At 41.7% G+C, this 17,823-nt stretch overlaps 1 protein-coding gene across 3 annotated transcripts in view; it reads left to right on the plus strand.

Moving 5' to 3' along the window:
- The window catches only part of Inpp4a (inositol polyphosphate-4-phosphatase type I A), a 123,300-nt gene extending 110,631 nt beyond the window's left edge, over positions 1 to 12,669 (plus strand). For all 3 annotated transcript variants that reach the window (XM_042695430.1, XM_042695432.1, XM_042695431.1), the window contains 2 exons: positions 685 to 839; positions 11,507 to 12,669. In XM_042695430.1, coding sequence (XP_042551364.1) covers positions 685 to 839; positions 11,507 to 11,639 — 288 coding nt within the window. In that variant the 3' untranslated portion in view covers positions 11,640 to 12,669. The remainder of the gene's footprint in view (positions 1 to 684; positions 840 to 11,506) is intronic.
- Positions 12,670 to 17,823: the final 5,154 nt, after the last annotated feature.

The raw sequence follows: 17,823 nt of genomic DNA on the forward strand, positions 1-17,823 counted from the left end.
TGGCACTGTAGATTCCTTCCTAGACAAAAGCTTGCTGGATTTGGAGACTGTAACCTAGGAGTGTAGAGGAGCTGCTCTGTGTGCTACAGGGTAGTCTGGGGCTACCCTGTTCTCACCTATATGAGCCATGCAGGGCCCTGACAGGTGTGGAGGTGGGGCAAAATGAGAAGGGCCTGTGGGGCCTGGTACTCAGAAGGCAGCTTTTCTGAACTGGTCCAATCTGTGGAGACTAGCAGGTCTGTCCTTTTTCAATGGCATGGAGATCTGGCCAGGGACCAGGGGATTCTTCAGGTGGCCTTGGCCTCCCAAGTGGGACTTGACAGCAAAATCCTGGGTGTCCCAGGAAGGTTCTAGTATGATTTGGATGGGGATAGCTGGTAAGAATCAGTGCAGAACAGCAATAAAGTGTATAGGTAGTAGCTCAGACACAGGAAGGGTAGAGTGGTAGGGATGGAGACAGGACCCTTGGACAGCCTGGCCCATTGAGGCGCTTATTTGTAAATGACTTATTTTCTGATACCAGCTTAGGAGAACATGGAGTTGGAAGAAAGCTGAGACAGGCTAGGATTGAATGTGAGTTACTGCCTATGTCCCTGATAGGCCTTTGAGAGCCTCCCTCTATAGAAATGTACTGCCCTTCTGTGGACTCTGCCATCCTAAGTACATCTTGTTTCCTGTTGACAGGTCTGCCGCCGCCTTAATGGGGTCCGGTTCACCAGCTGCAAGAGCGCTAAGGACCGCACAGCCATGTCTGTGACACTGGAACAGTGCCTGATCCTGCAGCATGAACACGGCATGGCCCCACAGGTCTTCACACAGGCCCTTGAGTGCATGCGCAGGTGAGTGCTCTGTCAGGCTACCGCCTGCCTGACTAGCTGCCCGCCCATCCACCGCCTGTGTAAACTGCAGATGAGATGGTGCCGGTTCCCTTACCCCACATGGGGCCCAATGCCCTGACATTGTAGTTTAACCCCTAGTCAAACAGCTGGCCCTGTATAATTCAGGCAGCATTTCCTTAGAGGGCAAGGCAGGGGGAGCAGGACTGCACTGAAGCAGAATGAGAGAGGCAGGCTTGTGGGTCGTGCAGTTTGGTGGGGATGGAAAATGACATTTGGCCTCCTTGCCTGGATGTGGGTGGGGTCTAGGGCTCACACTGTCTCAGCGGGCAGCTGCTGTTTGCTATTGTACATTGTATAGTTCCAATTTTGAGTGAGGAAGTACGTCTGCAGGTTGCACTGGTTTGCTATGCTTCCATTCTAGTCGTGGACACAGTTTGCTTCTATGAGCAAAGTGTCTACTGAGTGTTTTATGGTGACAGCTATCAGTGTGCCCTGGCCACCTCACCCTAATGACACCCTGATTTTGAGGCAGCAGGAGTGTTTGCAGAATGAAACCCATAACTCAAACTGTCTACTGTTGATCAATGCCTTGTTTCAAGCACTGCTGGGCAGCTCCCTACCTCACATACCAAAAGAAAGGATAAGAAACCTGGTTTTCCTGTCTCCTTCAATGTAGTCACCAATGCTGTTAAAGTCTTGTTTCTAACGGTCACTTCTACTGAACGTTCTGTATCATTTGTCCTCTCACCAAATTCTTTAAAGTGTTGTGATTCTCTTATCCTTTCTGTATGTTTCTGCTGTTTGGCCTTCTCACAATAATGCATAAGTGATGCATGAACTCCTGCCTCTTAATAGCATTTTGTAAAAATGGCACATTTTTGTCTTTGTTTTGTCACTTGAAGTTCATTAAAACCTCTGTTAAAGTTCCTAATCCCTTTGTTCCTTTGCTTATAGCAGTGGAGAAGCAATGGAGATTCAGAAATTCAGGGATATTCAGGGTACTTCTTAAAAACTGACTTAAGAACCCCACCCTCAAGAACCTCAGTACCCTTAGGTTCCATGGCCAAGGTAACCCTGGTGCTGGAGGGGTAAAAGCATGCATCTATACCATTAGTGCTGCATGGTTGGGGTGAGCTGCAGACTGCCAGAGAAGTGAGGATAAGCTAGAATAGAGATCCCTGTGTTTATAGAAGTAGAGCTCACAATCGGGTCTAGTCAGTAGACAAGACCCAAGTTAGGCTTAACCCGCCCTCCAGTTTTGAGCTCTTAGGCCACATTTGGGCATCTAGGTCTCAGGCAGCCAGGGATGGAGTGACTTAAGGTCTCTCCCTTAAGTGAATGCCAGGCCTGCCAAGCCTCGCATACAGGAGTGCCCCCTTATTCACTCACTTTAGCCCATCTGGACTTTTTGTATAGGACAGCTCTGTGTGTGTGTGTGTGTGTGTTGTGTGTGTGTGTGTGTGTGTGTGTGTTGTGCATGCATGTGTGTGTGTGCATATGCGTGGGTGCGTGGGTGCACATATGCGCTGCTGTGGATGGAACCCAAGGCCTTGAGCTCTATCACTGAGCTACATCCCCAGCACAGGTAGCGATTATAAGTATTGTAACACAAAACGCATTTTTATCACATGCGTAACTGATGCTTCTAGTAGGAAAATTAATATATGAAGTTAAGTCTCCTCTTTCTCTCTCTCTTCCTTCCCCTCCCTCCTTCTCTCATCCTTCCCTCTTCCTTCTCTCCTTTTCTGCAAACAAATATCTGTATTCCAACTGTTTTCTCTGCTGACATTATTTTGATGATAGATATGATCAGACATATATATTGGTGTGGGATCATTAATCCAGTCCCTGAATAACACATAAAGACATACATATGTACAAGCACAATTATATTTACAGTTTTGTTTTTTTTTGGTCGGTCGTGGGGCTTGAACTCTGGGTTTGGGCACTGTCCCTGCGCTCTTCAGTTCAAGGCGAGTACTCTACCACTTGAGCCACAGCGCCACTTCCAGTTTTCTAGTGGTTTATTGGAGATAAGAGTCTCACCGACTTTCCTGCCCGGGCTGGCTTTGAACCGTGATCCTCAGATCTCAGCCTCCTGAGTAGCTAGGATTGCAGGCGTGAGCCACCAGTGCCTGGCTTTATATTTACAGTTTTACCTATTGTCTTAGCCTACTTTTTCCACTTAACTATTGTAAGTGTACTTTTATGTTAATAAGTATAGTTCTTGTCAGTTTTAACATCCCATATTTTTCTAACTTTTCACTGATTAAATTGTATTTGATTTTCAGTATTTAATCAAAGGTAGTACAGTCAATATATATTTTTCTATTCATGTGCAATAGACTTTTTCATTATTGTGAGAGATTCTTGAGAAAAACAACTTAAAGAAGGAAAGCTTTATTTTTGGCTCAAGTTTCAACTGAACAGTACATGTTCAGCCGACTACATTGCTTCAGGGCCTTCAGGCTGTGAGGCAGAACATCCGTGGGGGAGAAGTGTAGTAGAGCAGATCTGTTTAGGGGGAGTGTGGAAAGAGAGAGACAAAACCATTATACCAATATAATAGCCAGAATGGTGAGCTGCCTTGAAAGGCCTTGCTTAATAAGTTAGTTCATCATTCTACAAGTGTTGGGAAAAGGACAAAATGGAGATAACTTTTTTGCTAGAATTTAATATGAGTGGCTTCCACTTCATTTCCTAAGTCCTGGCTCCCATCTGAAACTTCCTGAATAGTTTTTACTGTCTGCATTCCTGTTAAGCATTCTGGTGTTTAGAGTTCCCATTTAGTTGCCAATTAAACTCTACTTATGGCATACTAAGATTTTTCTAGCCCATTTCTTCAGGCTTTTCCAAATTCCTTCCACAAACCAGTTACAAAGGCTTCATGAAAACCACATTTGTCAAGGTTTTTCACTGCAGTGACCTCATTTTTCTGTTCCATCTCTGCTGTGACACAGTTCCTGAGAAAAGCAATTGATGGGAGGAGGATTTATTCTTCCTGTCAGCTTCAGAGGCTTCAGTGCATGATTAACTGGCTCTGTTGTTTCTGGACCACGGTGAGATACACACATCATGGTATATGACCATGGTACAGCAAGGTTGCTCACCTAATGGTTGCCAGGAAGCAGAAAGCAGCACAAAGGAACAGGTCAGATACAAGATAAACCCTTCCCTTTGTGACCTACTGCCTCCAAGTAGCTTCCACCTTCCACAGTTTTACTCTCCCCCCCCACCCCCATATTCTGCACATTTTCATCCAATTAGTATATTAACCTGATGATGAAATCAGAGCCCTCATGATCCAGTCAATTAATTCCCCAATACCCACTTCTCAACACTGCTTGCTACAGGGACAAAGTCCTTACTCTATAAACTTTGTTGTTGTTGTTGTTGTTATAGTTTTTAATGTACTATGTGATTTCTTTTTTCTTGTTGCTTAATTGGAAATAGAGTCACATGGACTTTCTGGACTGTCTTCGAACCCCACTCTAAAAACTTTTTAGGGGAACACTTCATATCTAAACCACACACCATGTTTGCTAAAATAGTTCTTTAGGTTAAAAAGCCTACACCTTTGTAACTAAATAATTTAAAACAAATTAGCAAGCTGCTTCCATACTAGTCACACTCCTGTCCAAAGTTTCCTGAAGTATCCACCTCTACCCTCATTGGTCCTGTCATTACTTTCTCCATTCTGAGCTCAGAAGGCTGTATTTCGTGGGGGACAGGAACCCAAGATTCTGAGCAGGAAAGAACTTTCCTTATATGGGAGGGGGCACCATTCCCTAACCTTGCTCTGCTTCTTACCCCTTGCCACAAATTACAGATAGAACCTGCAGCTCACCTGAGAACCCTTAGCGGGGACAAATTAATCTCACCTATGTTTTTGAGCAGAGGAGTACATTTTGGCTTTCTTTTATCTTTGTCAGATGGAAAGTAGAGCATTCAGGGAGAGGTAGATATAGGAACAAAGCCTACACTTTGCTGACTCTTGGAGGCCCAGGGGAAGAATGGCCAGAGTTAGGCTGTTCAGCAACCAACACACTAAACACTGATCTACAGTGGATGCCAATTTCTGTGACATAAATAGGTGCCCATTTGAAAATAGGTGGGCTAGACCCATTTTAAGCTCCCAGAATGGCACTACTCAACATGAGGTTGGGAAGAGAATCACATACTTAACTTCTAAAAAGTGCAAACATGACTGACTGTCTAGTGCTGAGGATAATGGGACAAGCAAAATTGTCCCTTTGTCCCCTGTCAGGGGCTGAAACCCTCACATAATGGGCCTTCCTGAGTAGCAGTGACTACCAAACTAGCTTAGCATAGAATGTGACCATCAAGCAATGCTTGCCAGCTTGGAAAATGTCTCTTATTACAACAGCAAGGCCATTCCAGAGCTTCTGGGTTCCATTTCACTTCAGTACATTTCTTTACTTCTCTTCTTCCTTTCCTTCTTTTCCTTTCCCTCCCCACCCCCCCTTTTGAGCCCAGGCCTGATGTGCTTTATCACTGACCTATGCCCACATTTTCATTTCTTCTTCAGCACCAAACGAAGGAAAAATAAAAAATGTCTAATGTGGAGTTGGTTGAATTTCTTGGGGCTCATCTTGTAGAAAAGAATCTTGTAAGGTACACCCTGCCACTGCTCAGCCTGAGACCACCCCCAGGCTGGGAGGAATATGCATAGGGTTCAGACCTGGGATAAATGCTTTTTGTTTGTGTTCATCAAGGGGCAGTCTTGGCCAACTCCATTGTTCCAGCTCCTGCTCAGGCATCTGTGAGAAGGTCAAACCCCTGTGGTTCTTCATGTTCAGCTTGCTTCTCAGAAATGCCCATCTGCAGCATGTGGGGGCATGGTGGGCGGCATGGAGCTGTGCTTGGCCAACTGAGAGAGGGTGAACATGGAAAACCATTTCTTCAACCTACATGTGTTTAATTTCAGTAGACTGCAGTATTTTTTCTTATTTTCACTTCTCTCTCTCTCCTCCTTTCCTGTAACTGTGCTGGTTTTGTTTTGGTCTTCCTTTTATACCCTCCTTTGCATATCATTTTTTCTTTCTCTTGTGGTTTCATTCCATTCTTTTTTTTTTTTATCTTTTGGTTCTCCTTTTTTTTTCCTTTTGCATACTTTTGGGTAAAATCCATCGCATGTGTATCTTTTCTTTTTCTTTCTTTCTTTCTTTTTTTCCTTTTTTTCTTTTCCTTTCTCCCAACCTTTTTCCTTTTCACAGCATTGGAACACGGGAGGTAGTCACCCAGAAGAACTTGAGCGGCCTGGTGCCCATCCGAGACTTAAGGCTAGACCCCAGCCTCCTCTGTTCCATTCCTCTATTAGCTCTGAGCCCCAATTTACTGATTGTGTGGCTCTTCTTGAGCATAGCATACCTGGTGACCAAATTGCGTTGTAAATGAGTATCATTGTGAAAAATCAATAACAAAAGTGCCCGCATATGTCCAGCCACCGTGTACCTAATTGGACAGAAGGAAGGTGTCAAAGCGTGGTCTGCCAAGAAATATTTCATGCCTTACAGTTTGACGTTTCATTCTTCTGAACTGTAAATACCTGCCAAATTATTTCGCCAAGAGGACTTGTTCATTTCAATCATGCAGCGTCTCCAGTGCTTGTAACATGTTCTTACGGTGCCCTGTTACTGCATTATTTAACTGGCCTGGAATTACTTGTACCAAATCTCTGGCCTTTTTATGTAAAACTATTTATTATTATTTCCTGTACATCTCATGTGCCCTGTTTCCAAGAAAAAGGGATTCTGTCTGAAAAGAATTTGTATATTTGATACTGTTCTTTAAGTGTATTGGTAACCTTTCCTTTCCTTTTGAAGAAAAATGAAAAGAAAAAGATAGATGCTTTATAACTGGCTTCTCTTGACAAACCTATTTAATAGGACATGTACTTTCTGCTTTCATTTTAAAGCGTAGTCCCTGGATTATTGTAGCAAACAGTTTGTGGCATTATAACATCTCCTTGCTTATGTTTATTATTTCTAATTGGGGATGATACAGCTGTGAATACAATAACACATTGTACAATGTCAGGAGCACATAATGATAACATGTTGCATGTGGCTTCAGATTTACTCTTGACTGGATTATTAAACGGCTTCCAGGAATTAGTGCACACAGTAACAAAAGGCTGTTAAAGTTACATGCATTTATTTTTCTTGAAATAACATTTTTCATTTAAAATTACCTAATTTCAGGTTAAAATCATACATCTTTTATCTTTTACTAATCAAGTATTATTAATAATAATCAACCAAAAATATGAAAAAAAAAATTAAACAAAGGAGGCCTAACTTGTGAGCAGTTGTGTCAGGTAGAGCTGTGAGAGAGAAAGGCTCACTTTCACTTCTGCTGTGTTACAATGTCCTAAAACAGGATGACTTGAGATTTTAGCATTCATACGTGGCAGAGGGTAATTACGAAGAGAGCCACAGAAAGTGTGGTGAGGGAATGTTCCCCACATCCTGAGAGGAAATGCAGTGGCTTCTCTGTCTTCTGGTTTATGATACCTTGTACTTCTATTTTGTTGCCCTTCAGCTAGTTCCCCCATCTGCTGTATTTTGTGCAATGGATTTTTTTTTTTTTACCAGTCTAAAGAACTGGAGTGAGTTAGAAAAGCTTATGTTTCCAGAATCATCGCCCTTGTACACATAAACACAGTTCACTGCAGAATCTGGTCTCTCCATTCTCTCTTCTAGCCTTGCAGTTCTTACTCTGTGGAACCACCTAGGGTACAGGTTCTAGGAGTCAGAGAAGCAGTTGACAACAAATGACAAATGTCATACAGTTTAAATTTTGCAGTATAAGGCCATCCTAGAAACATACTTCTTTATAGACCTGCTGATTACTGCAAGATCCCCAGGGACCTCTGTGTTACCCTGTGGGTGAGTATATTTGTCTTTTCTAAAATAACTGTGGTGGCTGTTTTGTGGCATCCTTTAGCAGAGTCTTACTGTTAATCAGTTGTTAGTGGCAAGTTATAGCAACATGCCTTAGTCACTTGACAATGTTTTATTTAATTTATGATTCTCTGAAAGGCATGTTTCATATTTACCTTCTTTTACTTCAAAGTATATACTTTAGCTCTGAACCATTTTGTTAGCATCATTTGAAAGAGGGAGGGTAGCGTCCACAGCCATATTTCATCAGCAGTGTGATTCCTGCGCTGGATGGCGCCCTCCTGATGCCCATGGTTCTGGCCTCAGTACATACTCTGGCCTGGCAGAGCAGAGACCCCACTTAGATAAGGGTAGACCTCTGATTATAAGACAGTCTTCCTGTCTCAGAGCCCCAGAGAGCTCTGTGGCACTTTGTGGGGCTCCTCTCAGGACCCACTGCCCAGAAATGGCTAGCCATAGCTTGCTAGAAGAGCTCTTCCAGGACAAGGCCCTCCAGGACACCATAACCTGACATCCACATGGCCTATGGAGATGGCCAGTACCACCTTCCTGTCCTATATGGAAGAAATGAGAAGGAAAAAAGGAGTAAGTTCTTTGTTCTTTTCCCCCAAGAGATGGGTAAAAGGTAATAAACCACTCTGAGCCTCCAGTTAAAGAGGGGCCAGTGCTAGGTAGGGTACTGCTGCAGGTGATTGAGGTGGGGAGGTTCTTTAAATATCTGTTTGCCCTTTATGCTGAATTTCAATGTTGTTAAGACCTTTTACTAATGAATCAGGACAAATACATATTCAAAATCTTACTTGCCTTAACAAAAAGTCAGTAAGATGAAAGTGGGATAGGGAGATCATTCAAGAAGCGGATTATTGCTTTTTTGTTATGGCTTTTAGATTGCTTCTGAAATCATGTTCATGCTGAAGTATTAGTGATATCATTCAGCTTTTCAGCAAGTATGACTGTCACTGCTTACTCTTTACTCCTGTGCCTTGGTTCAAACAGAGATATTAAAATGATGTTATATTCTCCCTCCACAAAGCAACTTCCTAGAATCTGCTGTGGCAGTGGTAGGATGCTAAGGCCTCCTGGAAAGGAAAGCTAGAGATTTCTTTAGGGTTTTCATTTGAATTTTCATTTCAAAAATAAATGTTCATGGGGTTGGAAGAGCACTTGCCTAGCAAGACCCTGGCCCTAAAAAAGAAAAAGACCATGGCACCAGAAAAAGAAAAGAAAAATAAACATCCTCTGGTTAGTTATGGTAGCTCACACCTGTGATCCTAGCCTCTCTGGAGGCAGAGGCAGAAGGATCTTGAGTTCAAGGTCAGCCCAGGCAAAATTCAGTGAGATCAAAAGTTGGTGAAACCCTATCTCAACAAAATATCAAAAAAAAAAAAAAAGTATGTGGCCATTGCTGAAGTGGCAAGCACTTGCCTAGCAAATGTTAGGCCCTGGGATCAATCCCAGTACCTGGGGGAGGAGGAGAGATGGGTGTACTGAAAAAAGTATAATTTTTTGATAATTATTTTAAACTTGTGGCTTCAGGATAATTAAATCTATCTTGCTTAGACTGGAAAGACCTTCTGAACATGAGTTATTGCCTCCCAAAAATTAGGCATCCCACACGGTCATTGCTGGCTCTGTAGCGGGAAATGCCAGTTACCAAGGCCTGTCTTTCTCACCTTACCTTGTTGCTGACAGAGTGCCAACTAACAGATAGCTGAGCTCACACAAGGATACTGGCAGGATGCAGAACTAGTACAGCAGCCAGATTTTATAAACAACCATATAGGAAAAATGATCTAAAAATGAAATTGAAATCAGCTGGTAATCTTGATTATAGTTTCATGTACATTATTTTCAGTGTTCAAAACCAGGTATTAGCTCCTTTCATGTATAATACAAGAAAATATCAAAATTCACAAATTATTCTTCCTTCTCAGGGGAGTTTGGTATTTTCTAGTGATAGCTAGGTTTTCAGAAGTTTGTCTTTATCTATGGAATGGAGAAGCCATATGTGAAATAGTATGTCAATGTAAGGGCTTCCAAGGATTAAAGATTAACTGTACATAGGATCTTATCGCTTCTGCTTTAAAAATAGAATTATATTTTTTTGATTTTTAATACTTTTTTATTGTGAAAATACTGTACAGAGGGGTTACAGTTACATGAGCAAGGTAATGAGTACATTTGCTATCAAGTATTGTTACCTCCTCCCTCATTTGTTTTTCCCCTACCATCCCTTCCCTCCCATCTCCAAAACTATACTCACCCCCCAAACCACCTAAATTGTAAAGTTTGTTTTTCAACATAGCGTCTTGTACATATCATTGTTACCATGGGTCAACCTGTATCCCTATTTAAGCATTTTGTTTTTTCCCTTCCCCTCCCCAAGTTGGAGAAGTGTATATACAAGATGCAGAGAATGTTTAAATGTGATCATTATCAGTTGTTGGAGGGCGGGTGGTTACTGATATGGTCCAGGTGTTTTACTCAGGTAGCACTTATCCAGGTGAAGGCTTCAGGTTCTGAGATAAGAAAATATTTAACTCAATATATTGGTTAATAGCAACTAGGAGGATGCTTTTCTAAAATACGTACGGTTATCTTTTAAAAAGAATTACTGTCTTTCCAAAAGCTGTAATGGGACTGTCATTTTCACTTACAAAGGTGTGAACAGTTGCCAATGATTTTTTATATGTATAACATGGTCTTGATACAAATTGAATTTTTTTTAAAACACCATTTCTTGGTGATTGCAAATTCTCCATCTCATACGGGGGATTTTATACTGAACTTAATAACTACTTGATTTCATTGCTGGTCTTAGAACAGTAGGAAAAATCAAGTTATACTGTGATTTGAGAAGGCATTTATATTGAAAATTGCTTTTTCCTGTCTTACGTCTACCCCAGAACATTTCTCAGAGAACTTCCCTGAGACTCTCACTGGGGATGTGAGGTCTACTGCTCTTCCTCTTGGGCATCATTTGTTTTGCCAGTAGGTTGCCATGGAAACTCTCAATCAAATTTAATAGGAATGTTGTTAGCAGTGACTTTCCCAGGGAAAAGCACCAGTGGGCTCTCTGGTTCAGTAGTATTTGTTTTAGAGGTGACTTCCACTTGTACAATGATAGCTAGCTACCACCAAAGACCTCAGTAAGGTCACTCCTACATAACACGCCCTGCAAGGCAGACTGCACAGGCCTATGGGATTGCTTTATACCCAGCTAGCTGTCTCCTAGTTGGGGATGGGTGTCATATCAGCCTTGAGAGCCAGACAAGCAAAATGAGCATTTTGAGTTTGACGTGATTATAGTGCTTGCTTATATCTGAAAGTACAGCTCTTTAAAGTCTTTGGTAAGAGTAGCAATGTTTCTCTTTTCATATTAAATTTGCTGTAAATAGAACCATTGAACCTCAAGTTACAATAGAACCCCAAATAATCAGCCCACAAGCACAAAATAACCATTAACTTAAACAGAAAACCTGCTTCCACATAGATACCACAAGGCTTTCAGAAACGCAGCCTCACAGCCCCACACGCATGTGCGCATCCCTGTGCCTCTCCCTTGCCTCATTCAGAAGCCTGCCATCTTATGTCTGTATTCATTGAAGTGGTGAATTCAGCACCCATTTAAGTCAGTCTTTTCTAATGCTATGAAAATAATCAGTTCATTTCATCTTAGTTTAAGTCTTTTCTTTTTTCCTTTTTTATTGCTGTCATTTCTTGTGCTTGTTTTTTCCCCAGTGAGGGTTGTCGAAGAGAAAATACAATGAAGAATGTTGGAAGTCGCAAATATGCATTTAATTCCCTGCAGCTGAAGGCTTTCCCCAAGCATTACAGGCCTCCCGAAGGGACTTATGGAAAAGTTGAAACATGAACACACGGTTTCCTCTAATTAGCTGTTACATAATAATTGTGGGTACCCTCTAGTGCACATACGAATTCTTCAAGAAGACCTGAAGGATTGCTTTCATTTTTGTGATTTTAAAAAAATATTTCACCAAATAATCTATGGAGCATGTTTTTATTTTTCCTGTTGGAAGGTAATAAGAGGTAATGTTTGGCTCAATAACTTGGAAAACATCGACTGTCCATATAATTAGCAGTCAGCTGTAATTATATGGCTCGCATCAATAGTTACTGATAAGAATCCAGCTAGGTTTGTCTGAAATGCCAGAAGACTTTTTCAAATGCCTCTACAGGCACTACTCACCTAACTTATTTTTCTACAGAGTACTCAAAAGTGAGCACTGACTCAAAATCTCCTTTTTAAAAATCTGAATGTAAAACAGTAATACATTAGTTAGATTCCAGGCAGACCCACAAATATTAAGTCAAGCTGGAGCTGTCTTGTGCAGTGAGACAACTGGTTCTAATGAATCACCCAACACCTGCTGCCTGTGAAACTCAAGGTTGAAGGAAAAGCTGGGCTTCACCATGAGCTAAGATTTTATGAGATGTCACTGGCAAAGGGGCTCACACACCTGGGGCCACTCATTTTGTCCCTCATGAGCTGCAGAACAAGGTGTCAGCTTAGACAAAGCCAGATATGATCTAGCTAGCTCACAACTGGCTATGCCCACAGGGCATCCTTCCCTTTTCTGGATGTTGAATTACAGCAGGGACCTGAAATGTGGCATGTCTAACTTCTGAGAGAAAAGACTCAGATGGAGAAATAATTTATATTAGAAGTAGTGGAAACAGTATTTCAAAACAAATGTTCTTTTGCAAGATTTACGTTAGATCTTCTAAAAGACAATACAATCATGTTTGAATGCCTGATGCAAGTGTCTTATTTTTAAGTTTGCAATAATTGTTACTTTTCTCAGCTGTTGTATGACTATTGAGAAATGGTGGAAATTATCTTCTCAAATGAGATTTTGAAAGGGATTATGGGCCAGGAAACTTATGTCTGGTCATCTGTTATGAGGTAATTGAGTCTTGTCTGCACATAGTATAATTTTCTTTCTTAGAGGAGTTTATATGTCTTATCAATTCTGTTTATCATGATGTTTACATATTAAGACTGTAAAAGAAATATATGTGGCACATATTGATGATTTGTAAACACCTTGGAAACTCTTAAACCTAAAGGTCTAGATCATTTTCTTTGGTTCCTTTAGAAATGTAACGAACTTTACCTAGGGCTGAGGCACAGGCAGGACCAGTTTTTGGCAGGTACAGAAGGCTGGCATCAGGTATTCAGAAATCAGTGTGTAAACAGCCTGCTGTCTCCTGATGCCTGCCAGGAGGAAGGCCTGCTGTAATAGCCGATGGTTGCAGTTTACTGTCCCTCCCTAAAAGAGCTGGCAGTGGAGAGTCAGTGGAGAACTCTTATCCACCAGGTCCTTCCTCACAGGTGACTGCTTGTGTCTGGTTTTCCTCCTATTCAAAGGTTATTTTTATTTTTCCTTAATATGGCTGAGTTAGCCCTTTCCCTCCCTGCCATTTCATTCGATTTGTAATTTTTTAGTTCCATCTTTTCTCATTTTGACATCACTGCTTTAAAAAAGGATTCCTCAGCTGGGCACTGGTGGCTCATACCTATAATCTTATTTACTCCAGAGGCTCAGATCTGAGGTTGGCCATTTGAAGCTAGCCCTAGCAGGAAAGTCTGTGAAACTCTTATTTCCAATGAACTACTTTAAAAAAGCTGGAAGTGGAGCTGTGGCTCAAGTGCTAGAGTGCTAGGCTTGAGGAAAAACCTCAGGGACAGCGCTCAAGCTCTGAGTTCAAGCCCCAGGACCAGCATCAAAAAAAAACAAAAAACAAAACAAACCCTCAATATTAAATGTCACTCATTATTTTCTGATTTTCTTATTGTCCAAAGAGCATTAACTCTGTTTATAAAGGGAATATTAGCAAATGTTGAGTCATGTGACAGTCATGTGACAGCAGTTTTGCATGTAGTATCTTTACATGAATTATTTTCCCAATTTTTGCTTCATGTCACCATAAAACTCTTCGAACTTGGTTACTCACACAGAAAAGACTCAGTCTTCGGTATTCTCTCGGAAGGTTTTGTGACCTATATGTAGCACAGGGCACAGGGCACAATGAGGGCTCAGGCCCCTCTGGCTGCATGGAGGTTCGATAAGCTGTTTGCTGTACCAAGAAGACAGTTGTACAGGTTATTGTCAAGTAAAGGTTCCCTCCAGCACGTCCCACCATTTGTAAAGAAAAGCTGAGGTGTGTGGACAGCTGGGAAGGCCATGTGGGCTCTATCAGAGCTCCCGAAGCAAGCTGCCTGTAGTTCCCCTTAAAAATGTAAAGATATTGTATAGTACAGTTTCCCACACACAGCTGTATTTGCCAAGGTTAGTGTCTTAAAATACTTTTATTTATTTGTTTTGGGCAGTATTAATATATATGAATATATAGTTTCTGTTTTATATATTCTTAGCTCATTCAGAGCCATGTATGCTGTAAATGTGCTAGTCTTTAGATTAACAATAAATAACTGACAAGAATATTAAACTTGGTCTTGTTTGATTCATTCTCTTTTGTTGGAAGGACTAGTTGTACAGCTGGCACTTGACTGGACCACAATCACTGGGCATTGTTTTGAGTGCTGGAGTGCTGTATGGACAGGATTGGGACTACAAGAAACTAATGCTTTATAACCTCGTTTTCACTTAATTTGAAGCAGAGGGGTAGCAGGATGTGGGGTTAAGAACCTAGACAACAGCAGCAGACAGCAGCAGTCCAGATTCTTCCACTCACTGGCCCATTACTTGGAGCAAGTTGCTTGACCTCTCTGAGCCTCAGTTTCAACATGTGCAACACATGGACAACAATGGTAGGTTTCCAGATGGCAAAGCTGTGAGGTGCCATGACAGTAAGTGTTTCTTCCTGTCCATAAATGTGGATCACATCATCTCCCTAGCCCTTTGTTAACTTGCTAAAATGTGGTTCATTGTTTGTTCCTTTGTTACTGCCAGGACTGCATAAGGCATCTCTGTATTGTTGTCTAGGCTTACATGCCTGGCATATGGCAATATATGTATACTCTTGGCAATGGGAGTATACAGTGACAATAACTTCAATGTTTTCAAATGTTTTAATTTTCTTTTTTGAATTTTATTGTCAAGGTAATGTACACAGAGGGGTTACAGTTATGTAAGGTAGTAATTACATTTCTTGTCTAACTTGCTACTGCTCCCTAATTTTTCTCCCTTTCTTTCCCTCTCCAATTCTCCACTCCAAGTTGTACAGATCATTTCCAACAGTCTTGTGAGTATCACTGTTGTATTGGTTCCCCCTTTGTCTCAACATTTTATTCCCCTTCCCTTCCCTAATTGAGATAAATGTATATACAATACCCTGGTACCCTGGTACCAAAATCAAATACAGTGACAACAGGGGATAAGCCATAGGTTTATCTGAATTAACATTTCATGATAGTCCCAGAAAGTTAAGTTATTACCTGGAGCAGGTGCTTCTTCTCCCTCATTGATGCATCTTGTTCAGTCTCCATTTCTTCATGAACATCAAACATCTTTTCTATTTTTACTTATATTTGTTTCTTTTTTTGACACTCAAGGTCTCCAGTTGATTTAACTGTAACAGCAACCGTTGGTGAGAATTTATTTTTTTCCCTAATTCTCAATGTTTCTTTTTTTTAAAACTCAGAATATATGCTTGCTAGGCTGGCACTCTACTATTTGAGCCATATCTCCACTACTGTTTTTACTAGTTATTTTTGGAAAAGATCTCTCTTTTCACCCAAACGTGCATGAGCTGTGATTTGCCTACCTTTAGCCTTCCTGTCATTGCTAGGATCAAAGGTGGGATCCACTATTTCTCTCTGGAGATGGAGTATCGAAGAGTCTTCTGCCCAGACTGGCCTGGAACTGCGATGTTCCTGATCTCTACCTTCTACAGAGTTTGGAATGACAGATGCATGCTACTGCACCAGCTGTGGGCTGAGAAGGGGTCTCAAACTTTGCTGCCTAGGCTTGTCTTGAACTGTGATCCTCTCAATCAGTATCCCAAGTAGCTAGGATTATAGGTGTGAGACACCAGTGACTGCTTGATGTTTGCGTTTCTGTGACTCAGTTAGAATGTTGGTCTTGTGTGTGTGTGTGTGTGTGTGTGTGTGTGTGTGTGTGTGTGTGTGTGTGTGTGTGTGTGTGTGTGTGTGTGTGGCACTGTCCCTGAGCTTCTTTTCCTCAAGACTAGCAGTCTACCACTTGAGCCATAGCTCTACTTCTAGCTGCTTTTTTTTTTTTTTTGAGTACTTTATTGGAAACAAGAAGCTTTCCTGATTAGGCTGGCTTTGAACCATGGTCCTTAGATCTCAGCCCTCTGAATAGCTAGGATTACAGGTGTCAGGCTGGCTGCATATTAAGTTTTAAAAAATATGCAATACTTAAAAAGTGTCATGTGTTGCAGATTTTTTAAACCTATTTGTCTTTTCGCTTCATTTATGAATATACAAGGGATATACAAAAAAGCTTAAAGCTTAGGGCTAGGAATGTGGCATAGTGGTAGAGTGCTTGCCTAGCATCCATAAAGCCCTGGGTTCAATTCCTCAGTACCACATAAATAGAAAAAGCCAGAAGTGGCGCTGTGGCTCAAGGGATAGAGTGCTAGCCTTGAGCAAAAGAAGCTCAAGAATAGTGCCTAGGCCCTGAGTTCAAGTCCCAAGATCAGCCAAAAAAAAAATTTAAAGCTTATGTAGCCAAATTTACCTGTCTTTCCATAATTGCTGCTTGTTCTGAAATTGTTTCAGCTTCCACACCAAAAGTGACGCCTATGGGGAATGCTGTCCTTGTCTTGCAAGGGATGGTGGTGTGTCCTGAGGGGCTGTGCCCAGGTGCTCGGCCTGTCGTCTGTGTGTTCATGCTACATGATCTCTGTCAAAGCTCTTCTGTCCAAGATTTGCAGTATTCACTTATTGTTCTTGTTTTGCTGTGGCTTAAGTTTTACACAGTGACCAATTTACCTGGAATTATTTGGCTTAAGTTCCATGCTGTATTTAGAATTTGCTGAGAGTGACTTCTTCCTCTCAGCCTGACTTAATTTTGTTTCTTTAAGGATAAGTCATGGGGAAGTCTTGTCAGCCTGGATTTTATCCTGCTGTATCCTTTTCTTTTCAGCCTCTGCCTAGTTGAGAGCTTGATGCAACCTGGCTGCCCAGGACTAACAGCTTCCCAGAGGTTTTATATTAGAGGAAGGTAAAGCAGGCTGGAGAATGGAGCGTCCTCCTTTATTAGCTACTGAGATGGTTGCTATTACCTTGTAGATTCTTCTGATGGGTAAACCGTTCGGTTCATTATAAGCAACATTAAATAGCAAATTGGCCTCATTTTTCTAGAGGTCTCACAAAGTGTGAGGCAATATCATGTGTTCTTCATGCTGCAGTAGTTAGCCATGGGACTTCCTAAGCTGTAGATCTTCCTTTATGAGCACATTGTGACCTCCTCAGTTACACTGAAGAGCTTTTCTCAGTGCCAGAAAGGCCTGGCTTCATGCCTGGATAGTCTGCCATGTTCCTAGGCTGGCTCTTCTGGGACCAGCACCCACCTTTGGCAAGCAAGTGCTTGCAAAATGCTCCTAGAGGAGAAAGACAAAATCCTTTTTCTTGTCACTTCCCCCCCACCCACCCCCAAATGCCTCTTAACAAGCCCATGTGGAAAGCTGAGTTTTCAGGAAGTTGTACAGACTTCAACGTGTATAAAACCCCACCCAGAATCCCAGGAATTCTGGGAGCATGCAGTGATGGTAGTGATGACAGCCAGTGGGACAAGGTGGGGACAGTGCAGTCAGCCCAGGCTGCCTGATCCAGCACCAAGGGCTGGGAGGCTTCCCAGAAGGAGAGGCAGAGCTTTGGCTTACAGGTGTTTATGGTTATTTTTATACTGTAAATTCAGCCTTTTCTCAAAGAACCTGAATTGTTTCCCAGAGTAGAAAGTAATGACGTATACAATGGATATGATTCAATATTTAAGATCAGTAAGGAAGACAGGAAAAGAAACTCTTTTTATGAGAAGAATGAGCACCAAGCAGAACAGATTTGCAGAAGAAGAGAGAAGTAAACAGCAATGAAGACATACTTA

This window comes from Dipodomys spectabilis, unplaced genomic scaffold (genome assembly GCF_019054845.1).
Source record: "Dipodomys spectabilis isolate Male_0828 unplaced genomic scaffold, ASM1905484v1 ptg000187l, whole genome shotgun sequence".
In the NCBI taxonomy this organism is placed as follows: domain Eukaryota; kingdom Metazoa; phylum Chordata; class Mammalia; order Rodentia; family Heteromyidae; genus Dipodomys; species Dipodomys spectabilis.